Genomic DNA, 13,801 nt, shown 5'->3' on the forward strand with positions numbered 1-13,801 from the left:
ACTTCTGTTCAAAGGTTCTGCCACTGTTCTTTGCTGCAGTGTTGGCTAGAAGCAGAATAATGTGTTTCTTAACCCAAATTCCTTTCTGGCTGCTCACTCACAAAACTCCCAGCCAATACACACTGCTATTCCCTGTAGTAGTGGTGACTAGTTCTGGACACCTGGTCCATTGCTGTGTCCAAGAGGTGACTATAGAACCTAAACTTCCCTCTGGAACAACACAGCAGAAGACTGTAAAATAACACATGATTGTTACAGCTCCTAGAATCTGTTCAATTTAACCCATTCTTATACTAGCGCAGGAGGAGGAGCTTAGTGGATGTTATTCTCTTCTTACAGTGTGCCAAAAGACTTCACTCATTGCTTTGGCATGTTTCTGTAAATCAAGCCTGAAAGAGCATTTGAGTATTTTTCCATTTCTTTTATCCTGGAGATAAAACGTACTGCTTCATTTACAGGATCACTAAGCTTCTGCAGATAGATTAAATTAATCCTCTTCATGTTAAAAAGACACAATCATTGGAAAAAAAATAAAAACAAATGACAGTGATGTGTGCAGAAAGACCATCACAGGAATAAACTAGAGAGGACTAATATGATCCATGCTTAACTAGATTTTCCAGCATAAAGATGTTTGAAAAGAGAACACATCTGTTTTCTGTTATGTTGAATACTGTTAGTATAAAGACTTTAAAACTCTGAGAAAGCAAATATTTATGCAGTTTAAAAACAAAAAACCTCAGTAACTTCAGTTGTGCCTGCAAAGTTAAGAAAAAATAGTTAACAGGAAGTTACAGTGGTATGTGAATGAAGTGCTTTTCATTCTATTTAATAGAGAGTTGAGATTATGTGCTTCCCAATGTTCATTGCGTAGTTGGTAACCTAGCAACACGGGAAAAACAGATTGTGCACACCCTTTTCTCAAGTGGAAAAACAGCCACAAATGAGCAGTGCAGCAAATTATGTAATCATACTTAAGTATTTTCCATAGTTAAATAATCTCTAGATTGCCCGAATCCTCCTACAGCTGTACCCTTTTGTGTGGATTCTTTTGCATGTCAATGTAGTTGTGCATAGTTCCAGGTTTTCCTTGCATACAGTGTACATAACATCCTGCCTTATTAAGATTCAGTTTTAGGGTTTTCTGCTTGTATAGTATCCATGCTTTGTTTCTTTTTTAAATTTTGTTTTTGCAAAGAGTATTATCAAATAACTAAAGATAAAAATAGTTTGTTCCTAATACAAATTGTAAAACACAGCACGAATAACAGAAGGTGGATGTTAAGTCATGTAGCATATAAACTATAATGAAACACACACTGAGAAAGAAAGGGTAACTGTGGGATGAAGTTTGCTGATAATATTAATCAATATAAGCCTCTGCCAAAGTAAATGCTTAAAAATAAGTCAAATTAATTCAGATGCTTGACTCTCCAGGGATTAAAATCACTGGACCTCCAGTAGAATCGTAATGTAAGCAGCTGGAGGAAGTGATATGCTCAAGAATTTAGTATAAAATGCTACCTTCAAACAGAGGAGAAGTAATAAAATAGTTGGTACTGTGAGTTAGAATTTCCTGATCCAGTCATGGGTGTGAAGTTTCACTTCTCTTGATTATTTGAACAGCTAACAGGAAGTGCTAACCACAGAACTAACAGATTAATTAGCTTTGGCACAAATGCCGATCTTTGTTTAATAGTTGATCATCAGTATTTCATTGATTTCATACTGATAAACTAAGTATTTCCCCTGGAATACAGGCAGGACAGTATCATGGGTCTAGTACTGCTAAAGTATATTTGAAGTGGTTTAAAATCTGCTTCTAAATGTCCACTTTGCATTTATCTTTGGTGTCTTATTCAGTGGTAGACCAGAATGTTTAAACAGCTTGTGGCAGGACAAGTTTCTTGCTTTTCCTCTGCAAATCTGCAGAAGTTTGAGACCTGTCTGACTGGGCACTACACATATACAAGTCTTAGGGATGGCCAAAAAGATACTTAAGCAGCGTTAATAAGCAATACTCATTTGCTGTCAGCTGCCAAAACAGCAGATGAACAAAAGGTCAGAGGGTGTATTGAGCTGTTCTGAAAGCAGAAACTATTCCACTTGATGGTATCAAGAGATCCATGTGATCTGAAGTGAAACGGGCAAATGTTACCTGCCTTGGCAAGAGGGAGAAAGCTGAATTAGCTTCAGCAAAGAGCTGAATGTTCTTTGAGGGTGAATAGGTGGCAGAAAGTCTTCTCACGTGCGCTGGAAGGAAAGGACTTCTTGGTGCTTTGAAAGTCATAACCTTGGAGGGAGCTGCATGCAATCCTGGCTGAAGGTAATAAGTCTTTAGAGTTCAGAGGAACAGAGCCACTTAACTGTAGTTGTGCAGAGAATTTGGGGTCCAGTTGCATATCAGAAATCAATACAGTAGCAGACCTTGCAGCAAAGCATTAAACAGCAGTGAACTCGATGTGGTGTCACAACAGCTGCTTCTGCCTGACTTAGCTGGCTTGATTTTACCCATTTTACCCAAAGATAAAACATCTGAAGGAAGCATCTCAGGACAAAGACTACAAGACCTGTTCAAGTGACAAAGATGAGACTTAGCAATGAGTTACTTTTGAAAATATTGCTTATCATTGACTAGCTCTATGATCAAAACCAGAATGGACATGATCCTGGGCAAACAGTTCTAGCTTGACTCCACTTGAGCAGAGGGGTTGGACTAGATAGATGATCCTGAGTGGTCCCTTCCAACCTCATCAGTTCTTTGGTTCTGCTAGGAGAGGGTGAAAAATCCCAAATCCAGTAAAGAGAACCACTTTGGGGAAGGCAAAAGACCAACTGCCTGAAGCTTAGAATTTGGCTAAAGCTTAGAAGTAGGCTCAGATAGTATGTAGGCTGAATATTAGATTGCTCACTCTTGCTCGATTGGAAAAAGACTGGAGACTATTGTTGCCCAACCTATTAAGGGAGGGGTAAACAAAGGCCTTTAGAGGCAAATAGTAGCAAGAAAGTAGTGTATGTTAGTGAATCCCTCTTCAGTCTTCTGAAGGTGATCAGGATTTTAAAAACAATTGTTAAGTATTCAAATGTGTGCACAGTTATCATTAGCACAGGACAGAGGAGGAGGATATATATGTGGACATTTATGCTGTAAAATTTCAAAAAGCACACAGTTGAACAGCTGTTGCTGTGTTAATGTCACCAGATAGCAGGGTGTGGCTCCTGAAACAGTCATCCAGATTATTTGAGACTGGTTGACTCTTGAATTAAAGTGGCTTTGGGGTTAATATATGTCACTCCAGCTCATATCAAATCAAAACAGAGAGTCTACAACATTCTAAAGTGTACTTAGGAAGAGTTTTTCCTTGCCCTTCTCTACAATCAGATTTGTCTTAGCTGGTTTTGGGTAGTCTTTTTGGGGGGTTTTCCTTTCTATAATACCTCAAACTGTGCATGCTCCCCTCTATTATTCTCAAACAGGAAGGCATAATCATGGTTGAAAGATGTGGGGAAAAAAAAGGATATTTGGAATATAAAGTTTTTCTTGATTAATTTTGTATTAAAAGAAAAAGAATGAAGAAAGGTTGGTTTCTTTCACTATCCAGCTGTATAAATTAAATTCAAGCATTTGTTCCTTCCAAATGTAGGAACTGCTTCCCATTTGCTAAAATTATACTTGTATTCAAAGCTATTATCATGTTAAAAGGCTATGCAAGAGAAAAATGCTTTAAGATGTCCAGTATTTTTCTCTCTTTGGGAATCATTATGAAATGAATCTATTTGGCTTTTCTTTGACTGTTGCATAATAATATCAGTGTCTACATGACAACTGCTCTTTATGTTGAAGCGTTTGATCAAATATAGAGGGAGATGTTCTTTTTTGTGTGTAATGTCAGAGTTACTTGGCTTCTATATAACACCAGTGTTTGGAATGTTGAAGGAAAAATTAAAGCCTCTTTCAGTTTGAGAGTGACCATCTGTGTTGTTTCCTGAGCTAGGTATGCATTACTGTTTGGTGCCAAGACTTGCTACATGAAATCATAAGCAATGTCAAATAATAGTACAGTTGGACAAATAAAAAAGACCACTGCATTTATATATGATGTTCCAAGTCTAGGTTTGAGATGTGGGTTGAATGCAATTTTGATTGCGTAACAGAAGTTGCTTCTTAATTCCCTGAAGTTGAGAAATGCCTGGAGTCAGTGTTTCAGCTGATGTCCAGTTCTGTAACAATTTGTTAAAAAGTGAAATTGTACCTAGAATTGATCTAATGCTCACTAAAATAACTAAGTTTATTTTCATAGTTTTTTAAAGGAAACTGGATCAAGACTACAATACTGAATCTAGGTGTCTGTTCAGTGAGGGAGGAGAGTCAGGTGTTAGAAATGGCATCAGTTTCAGTTATAGTAATTTTAAAGGTTAGAACATCTTCACACATTTCCTGTGCAGCAAGGCCTGATTTTAAACTGCTTTTCACATTTAATCCCGTGTGTGACAAATAGGTGAAGCATAGCTGGTATATAACTGTGGTCTGGCAGTTTGGGGGCTAGAAGTGATAGCTTTGAGTAGTGAGCCAAAATTATGGTGATGGATGCAGTCCCAAAGTAGCAAAAGTAGCTCAGGAGAGTCTACCACATAACGTCTCATCTCCTGGGCAGCTTCCTTTGGTAGGCCTCAATAGAGCCATATCAAAACATTCAGAGAATTCAGAGGAGATGAAGGAGGTGAGCGTATACCAAAATGTAGAGTGTGGGCAAGAAGATTAGTTTTATGAAGCCTCTAGTAAGCACATTGATGGCATTTGTTGTTTCACTGTCCTCATTACAGAGATGTGTGTGTGTCATTTTGTGCTTTTCTGTACAACAGCCTTTTGTGCCTTTCTGTAGTACAACAGCTATCATATCTAGCTTTTATACATCTCATCTGAGAGTTTGCAGAGTTATACGAGGAAACAAAGTATTACATCCTTTGGTTAATCAGTGAGAAATTAGCAACTCAGACAGGTGATGCAGCTCTTGAAAATTATACAGGAGATTATTTTCAAAAATATATTTAAGATTTATTTAAATGTAGGGGTTTAACCTCTTTTAGCTTAAAACTGTCTCTTCCATAAAGAAAACCAGCACACATAAGTACAGTGAAACAGAAAATACAGATTTGCAGTACACAATCATCAGGTACCATGTGCAGTGATCTTTTATTGTGTCTTGTCACAGCTGGAGATGCTTGGTTGACTAACAAACACTAGGAAAAGACAAAAGGGAACTTCTGTTTGATGTATACTTGCGTTCTAATAAAGAATTTTACTTCATTTCAGATTAATTGGCAGTGCGTCCATAGCACTTAAGGATCTCGTAGGTAACCAAAGCAGATCTTTCCCCTTCAAACTCATACCTCTGCTAAATGAAAGAGGACAAGAAACTGGAGTGAGTGGCTTACATTTCCTTATTTTGCTATATTCTTGATCAAAATGCTCCAGCAACAGAGTTAATAGTGAAGCAAGAATATTTTCAAGTTGTTGGGGTTTTTTTATGTTATAAATTAAATACTTGGAATTTTGTAGCAAAAGCTCCAAATGTAGGAAGTTTATAACAAGATACAATTATGTCTGTACCATGAGAGTTGGTTTAATATGCCTTAAGTTAGATAGATTGTTTTCTGTGTATGTGTTATGTATTGGTCCATGTGTATTATAAATATTATGGGACACAAGTATGCACAGAAATCAGCCTGATGTTGAAAAAGGGCATAAGAGGGTAATTTCAGTATCTCAACAGCTGCAGTTTAATATAATGGTTAGTTGGTCACAGGTTTGGGCTTGTTTTGCTGACTCCTCATGTTACTGTGGCAACTAGGAATAATAATGGCATGTTCAGTAATTCCAAACCACAGACAAGCAAAAGAAAAGACAATTCTTTTATTAGAATGGAAAATGTCATAGCATTTTTCTTCCAGAATGAAAGTATGAATAAGCAATTAGAAGAGCCAGACAGGAAATTTTACTTAGGGTTTTCACTTGTTACATTGTTGATCAGATAGTGCTGTGTCTCACTGCATTTGTTTTTCCATCTGCAAATTTAGGCTATCATCTAGTCTGGCATGAATATTGTGCAACTAAATGTATTAACATTTGTAGAACACCATATATACTTGTAGTGTGACAGATTTTTCTAAATATAAATGGTTACTCAATTTGTTAGATATTATTTTAGAGCCTATTAGCTGCAAATAGTGTCTTCTTTATTGTTTGTATGTATCTACAGATTAATAACCGTTTATTAATTTACTAATACCTGAAATTTTATTATAAACTGTGTTGTGATAATAAACAGATATTGTTCGTGTACAGTGTTGGAACAACTTACTGCTTTAAGTCAATTGCTATATTGTGTGCTGAATAAAAAAGTGTTTATTTCTTATAGGCAACAATTGATTTGGTAGTAGGATATGAGCCACCAGCTGGACCTGCAAATCCAAATGATCCAGGAGGGACCACTACACAAGAAGGTATTCAGTCATTTCTCAGAACATTATTCTTAGAACATGGACAGCATTGTTCATCAGAAAAAATATAACAAGAAGCAAGCATGTCAAGTCTGCCAGATAGTGATTTTCAATTACAACTAGTAAGAAATTGGCATTTCCTGATAAATTATTTTTTAGCATAATCTTGTCAAGTCATATCAAATACAAGATAAGTTGCTTAAAAGCTTTTAAAAAAGGCTTTTGTTTAGGAACAAAAGGTTTTTAAATAATCAAGGAAACAGCTGTTACCTACTGTAATTCTGAGGCTAACTAAAAAAGCAGAGAAGTCACAGTTTTTTTGAAAATCTTTCTGTATCTCTCAGTGTCAGGGAGTTTTGTGAAAAGTTTTTCTTAATTCATTAAACTACTACATCTTAAATAATATATTTTTCTGTACAGTAAGTAAGTTTAGAAAGACACTGTTTTTTCTTACTTTAGGTTTGATATTTGACTACCCTATGAAATACTGTGATCAGTAGAGAAGATTCTTTGGTTTCCACATATTATATTAACCAGGCTTTTGCTGAGATTTTTTTTGACATCTTCACATTTTCAAGGCTCTTAAAAGAACTGAAGAAACAACAGGCTTTTGCAGTTGACAGGCAAATAATTACCATGATATCCAGGCTATGTTTGTGCAGAAAGAAGTAAATTTAATAAATGTAATACATTTGAGGAGAAATAAATTGGTTTGGCCATTATCTACTGAGAGATAATAACATAAGAAGGAAAAAATTTATATGAGAAGTCGTCTGGGTGCAAATTTGATTCCACTGACTTCACTGAGAGGTGTCGGGTAGTGGAAGGATAGGTAATGCAAGCACAAAAACTGTGTGTTAAATTACTACACTTTGAAAGAATTTTCTAGAAATGTGAACTTGAAGGCTAAAAATGGAAATTTCTGTAGGTTATTTTGATAGCTTTTTAAAAATGTACTTGAACTATAAGGTAATCCAGGTGAAATAGAACATGTCAGGTTTTTAGTTAACATCCAGCAACTGCATGAAAAGTATTTCAGTGCAAATTATGTGTTAATTATTGTAAATACGTATTTCCCATTAAATGAAATCACCTCCCCAGTTGAAATTTCTACAGCTCAATTTCACAAATTAAAAACTAAGTGTTAAGTCAGGGTGTGTAATCATTCAGTTGCATGGATCCATCCAGGTAGGTGGATTTTGAGAGATGTTAGGGAGATGGGGTCTTCTAATAAAATACATGGTATGTCAGTCTCTGTGTGTCTCTTAGAAGGATCACCGATCACGCTGTGCTTGCAAACTAATTCATTAAGTTAATAAAGATTTTGTTAATGCTAACACTCGGAGACATGGCTTGTTCTTCCTGTATGTTTTACCATAGTCACTATTCTTCAGTTAAGAAAATAAGCTGGAAACGGAAGGGCGTGACACACATTTTGTGGTCTAGATATTTATGGATCCTTTTTTGCACTACTAGAATTTCAGTCTGTGATACAGTATCATAGTGTCATGTGGTTGTAGAACAGACTTCCACAAGTAGTGTGATTTCAGAACTGTCAAATAGATTAGTATATAAATTGGTTTTTAAGCAGGCTAAAATGACTAGCTTTCAAAAGGAGTAGGAAGCATGTGGTTAGCAAAAAAAATGTTGAGATAATAATACGATTTTAGTGGAACTTCTGGATATTAGGCTCTTACTTTTTAAATTTTAATATTGAGCTGTATTATTTATTAATTGCACTGTTTTTTTACTGTATGAGATGGGGAAAATGATGGAGGTTATGAGGATGGCTTCGATGGTCCAGTTGGTGGCATCACACCAACAGTTCCAAGTGGCACAAAGGAAGCCCAGCTAGCTAAGCGCATTACCAAAGGAAAGAAAACAAGAAGGATCCTTTCTAACAAACCACAAGATTTCCAGGTAATAGATTTATTAAATGTTGCATGTTCTATTTTTCTGCCTGGCATGACATTTCTCCTTTCACACAGCCTGAGTATAATTTAACATCAGATTGTGCAAATCTGTTGCATTGTAGAGACAATTAGCCTCTTCATTTGAAAGCCCATATTTCAAAAGTATTCTTCAAATTTGCCTGTTTACAGAAATGTCCAATTTTGTACAGTTCTGACTGAAATCTGAATGAATCTTATTTGTTTTATAGTTGTAGAGATTTCAAACTCCAATAGCACCTTTATAAATAAGTTGTAAAAGCAAGAGAAAAAATATATTACTGAAATTATTATCCCCAACGTGTTTTGTAAAATTACACTTGCTATCATAGTTAAGTTTGAAAAGTCTGTACAGTCTAAATCTGCCAGCTGCTTCTGATGTTGGCTAACTTTTTTGATGTCACAGTAAGAAATTGTCATCAGGATGACAGATAATATAGGGAATCAGTTAATGAAAATATATTAATTTCCCTCTTTTTCTTTTTTTTTTTTTCAGATTCGTGTTAGAGTCATTGAAGGTCGTCAGTTGCCTGGAAATAATATAAAGCCAGTGGTCAAAGTGCATGTTTGTGGTCAGACACACAGAACAAGAATCAAAAGAGGAAACAACCCATATTTTGATGAAGTGAGTGGTATTATAGCTGAAATTCTGATTCTATCAAATATAGAAAAAGTAGTTACTGTGGTTTTCCTTATGATCAATTAATAAGAATTTGCTAATACTTAGGGGTAATTATGACTAATACGCATTTTACAGTTCCCAGTCCCTTACGTATTGACATCACTAAACCCATCTCTGTCACTGGGAGTCTTAGCAGATCAGGCTGTCTAAAATGAAGTCAAACTTCAGCTGACACATATAGAACATGTTATTTGATACAGTTGGCTGTGTGGCATAATGACTATGAATAGTTGTGTACACATTGTAAAATCACAGAAAAATTAATAAGGAATCATTGTAGACCTTGGTAGTGTGTGCAGACAAGCTTTCCGTGCAATACTTTGGATCAGTGAGGCTGCCACACAGAGTCTGGAAATGTCCTCACCTTGCCCATGTTTTGTACACTAACATACTGAAACACAAGAGAGACTTCAAAGCCATATAGGGGACACAAGAATGATCCCATGTCTGGAAGACTAATGTTGCAAAGCTTAATCTTAATGGAGAGAATACTCTCATGATCTGGAAAATTCAGAAGACTTTGGAACTGAGTTGCAATCATGTTTAACACATGCAGGCAAAACCAAGGATGTTATGAAAATTTGGGGCTTAAACTAAGCTGTGGATAGCAGTCAAGACTTATGAAGCAATGGTGTAAAACAAGGGAGAAAGTCAGTTTCACCTTCCCTTTTGTTGAATAAAGTACTGACTCAAGTATAGCTGGGCTGCAAGACCAAACTTAAGTGAGGCATATACTATTAATAAAACAGATAAGCTAATAAATAGTTTATTTATCTTTGTGCTGTCAAACTATCAGATACATTTCTGTGGTTTTGAATTTCAAAATGCAAGTCATTAAAACCACTATCTCCACTAGCCCTGTAAAAGTTTGCAGTACAACTATGCTTACTGTATTCATTGAAATGGAAGTTGTGACTGTCTTTTGTCTTTGTTGTACTACATTTATTTACTAAATTTAGTTGTTTATTCTGCTCTAGGTTATCATTTAGGAAAAGAACTGTAGCAGACATGCTTCACAATCCTCTTAAAATAATGTTTTTAGATTTTCTGTTCAGAGAACTATGTCACTTTGAGACAGGTTTTTTTGTTTCTTTTTACCTTAACAGATATTTTTCTACAATGTCCACATGACTCCTTCAGAGTTGCTTGATGAAACTGTTAGTATTCGGGTAAGAAAAAATGGTGCATGTTCAAAAGGCAACTGGATGCATGTAGCATTGTATGGCCACTTCATTGTGATGTTTAGGAACATTACTGTTTCATGCTTGTCTCTTCTTAGGTGTATGATTCTCATTCTTTACGAGCAGACTGTCTAATGGGGGAGTTTAAGGTGAGTATGAAACAACTTTTAGCTTGACTAAATTAAAGAAAATGAGAGAAATTTTAAGTACTTGTTTTAAATGTTTAAATGTATATACTACTTTAGCTTGAGGCCAGAGGGTTACCTGATGATGTCTTGCTTCTTATCCTAGAGACCATTTGCTCAAAGCATGAGTAAATAGTTTTCTTATTTGAGTAGAAGTGTGTTGTTAAGGAAATTGAATGTTTTCTAGTTCTCTTAACTTCTATCCAAGAGAAAAAATACTTAGCAAAAGGTAGGCTTTTTTCCTCGAAACACACCAGGATTATTAATTGGTATGAGGTAGCTTTTGAAGACATGAAATTATTAGGTCATTAATAGTCAAATTAGTGATATGTATACTAGCAGAAAGATACATGTTCTCAGGTGATGTGGAAAGGTTTTCCTGTTGTCAGAAGTTTGCTAAGTAAAAAAGATACTTGAAAAGTCTCTTATTTATGTGATTCTGATGATGTTATTGAGATTGTCTTTATTTGTAGTTGTTATGGTCAATACTGAGAGGTAGACATCTGTCTGTTGAAGGTATTCCTAAAGTAATACAGACAAAGAGTTCACATGACAATTGTAATGGCTACTGGGATCCCCTATTATGACATTTCCAATGTAAGAGTTGGCGGTATTTTCTATTTGCTTATTTTGTACTGCATAAATTCAGTAGGCCAACTTTTCCCAAAAATAGGCAAGTGTGGAAGAATGCTCTTTTTTAAATGAAGGACTTTCTGCCATAAAATTTCTGCTTTTTCTTCTCACTGTTTATTATCTATGTAATTTCTAGTGAATTGAATAGTGGTATATTGTTCGGGGGGGGATTGATCATTCACTGTGCAGGTGACAGCATGTAATTCAGCTACTTTCTGTTCCTGCAGGCACACATTCCAGGAGCAAACCCCAAGGCTAGTTCTCTCTAGAAAATCACCCTTTCAGACTTTGCCTGCAAGGAATACTAGCACCAGTTGCCACGAGCAAACGTACTTACCTTCCTGTTTGAAATCTGATACAATAAATACAGCTGTGGTATATGTGCGATCTTGTCCAGAGTTGACAAAGTAGGGATAAAAAGTTGCCTATCATCCTCAACAAGAAAAAGAAGATTACTAATTAAAAAAGTTTCATTTCTGGATCTAAAGATGAGATGTTAAGCAGGAAATAGAAAAGAGTTCTGAAAAGCCCATCTCAGCATAAAATAGTGGGGAATGCAGGGAATTCAAGAAGCAGTAAGCTAGCCATGTCTTCTGTCTTTCATAAAAGAAAAAGCTGAGGATTTGAGGAAAGAAGAAAGTAACTGCAACTAGTAGTTTGAATATACCTTTTCTAGCATTTTCTTCTTGGCTGCTGTATTCATTCCAAATGACTCATTTTTCAATGTAAGGCATTTTCTCTTTCTCCAGCCAAGAATACGCTGTGTAAACTTTATCTTGTTTGTGACAAGGGGTCAACATAATGAAAAACATTCCTAGAATTTTTCTGTTTTGTTATTTCTTCTGAGGTAATGCCTTTGATCTTTGTTTCAGATTGACATTGGCTACGTGTATGATGAGCCTGGTAAGTAGCAGTTACTTCAGAGCTTCTTTTCTTACTTGAAACTTGAAACATTTCATTAAATTTCTGAAGTAAAAGGAGAAAGTTAGTGGAAAGTTACTTGACATTGCTGCTTTATGTATTAACTTTTAAAAAACCAACAATATATAACTTCTTTCAGTGGTTTCAAGATGAAGTACAAGCACCTAAAATTTGGAAATTAGTTCCAGTATCAAAGAGCTAAAGCATTTAAAATAATGAAAAAAAACATTTATAATTATGTCCCTGAAATAGTATACCAATATTATATTTTAACACCACTGGATTTCTTCTTTTGAGTGGCACTACTGAGACCTGTCTAAGACAGAAAAAAATTCCAAAATAATTAGTTTTAGGATAAAGCATGCTTTTGGAACAGTTGACTTCGATCATATGACTTCTGCTATTTTGTAATGAATATTACTAGAGGCAGGGCTCGTTGTTTTATTTTAGGCCACGCAGTCATGAGAAAATGGCTTTTGCTGAGTGATCCTGAAGATACAAATTCAGGAGCTAAAGGCTATATGAAAGTCAGCATGTTTGTCCTGGGAACTGGAGATGAGCCACCAGTAAGTTTCATGGAAATGTTTTTCTTCCCCTTTCCACTCAGTAAGTGTTTATTCACATCCTCCAACATTTTCTGAATACAGTGTCATTTACTCTGTAAGCAGTATTTAGAGGCAAGACAAGGTTTACAAGTTGTTTCACTGGCATTCAGTAATAAGTGGCTAACTCCAAGCTTATTTTGTTAACCTATCCAATTAAGCAACCTCAGAACCACCTCTGGATGTGTTGATCTATCATTTTTAGATATTTCTTAACATCGTGGATGAATTATAGATGCTTTAGCCTGATATTGCATCCAAGCTAATATGTAATTTTGCTTAGCAGAGCTAATCAGTGTGAGCAACATAATGATACTAGTTCCACGACTAAATCGGGAATGTCTCCGAAAGTTGCAAATATTTGCCAAGTGAAAATCAGACCCATCAATATTTACAAGTTAGGCGTCAGTAATTTGATGCATACGAAGTAGTAGGTACTTTTAACAATCCAGTACTTAACTGTCTGGTGTTATGTCAAAGTAAAAAAACAGGCCCCTTTTTTCTTGTAACATTTTTCTCATTTGGCTCTGCTTTTCTTCTTCCCTGAGATTTTTGCGCACTGCTACTTCTTAGTTAAATATAATATGTACCTCAGAACCACAAAAGCTCTCCCTGTTATTCCATATTAACTCTTCCTTTCTTCTATCCTCATGATTATTGAAATCACAAGATATGTCTAGCTATTTGTAGTGAAATCCTTTATTTCCTACTTATTCTCAAAGGAGGAAGAGGTACATTCTGGTACATTGTATCGGAGTTGTATGCATTGTCTAACTGCAGTAAGATGCCTTACCACAATATTAATCTTGAGATAAGTATGAAAATTGCATGAAGTTGGCATTGTGTGAGTACCAAAATCATCATAATTTGATGATGATTATTTTAAAAGTGTGATTATAATGGGCTCCTGCAGTTGAGTACTTAAAGAGATAAAAATATGAGTAAAAATTTAGGTAGAATTAGCTTTTACTGCTTATAATTTGCTTAAATCCTTTCTTTATAATGAAACTGACAACAGTTTTCTATCTGAAGAGTATTGTGGGCACCAGTTTAACCAATCACCTTAATTCTGTAGATTACTCTGTCTTTCTTACGTACCAGATACCATGTACCAATGTGTCTCCCAACAGGTTGAAAAAAGGGAAAG

General features: G+C 35.5%; 1 protein-coding gene across 1 annotated transcript in view; it reads left to right on the plus strand.

Annotated features, from left to right (window-relative positions):
- The window catches only part of MYOF (myoferlin), a 65,984-nt gene that overhangs the window by 11,699 nt on the left and 40,484 nt on the right, over positions 1-13,801 (plus strand). Inside the window, exons 4-11 of the mRNA XM_010000044.1 lie at positions 5,315-5,423; positions 6,420-6,504; positions 8,261-8,421; positions 8,947-9,075; positions 10,239-10,301; positions 10,412-10,462; positions 12,004-12,034; positions 12,503-12,635. Coding sequence (XP_009998346.1) covers positions 5,315-5,423; positions 6,420-6,504; positions 8,261-8,421; positions 8,947-9,075; positions 10,239-10,301; positions 10,412-10,462; positions 12,004-12,034; positions 12,503-12,635 — 762 coding nt within the window. The remainder of the gene's footprint in view (positions 1-5,314; positions 5,424-6,419; positions 6,505-8,260; positions 8,422-8,946; positions 9,076-10,238; positions 10,302-10,411; positions 10,463-12,003; positions 12,035-12,502; positions 12,636-13,801) is intronic.

The sequence above is a fragment of the Chaetura pelagica genome, unplaced genomic scaffold (genome assembly GCF_000747805.2).
Source record: "Chaetura pelagica isolate M959 unplaced genomic scaffold, ChaPel_1.0 scaffold436, whole genome shotgun sequence".
Classification (NCBI taxonomy): domain Eukaryota; kingdom Metazoa; phylum Chordata; class Aves; order Apodiformes; family Apodidae; genus Chaetura; species Chaetura pelagica.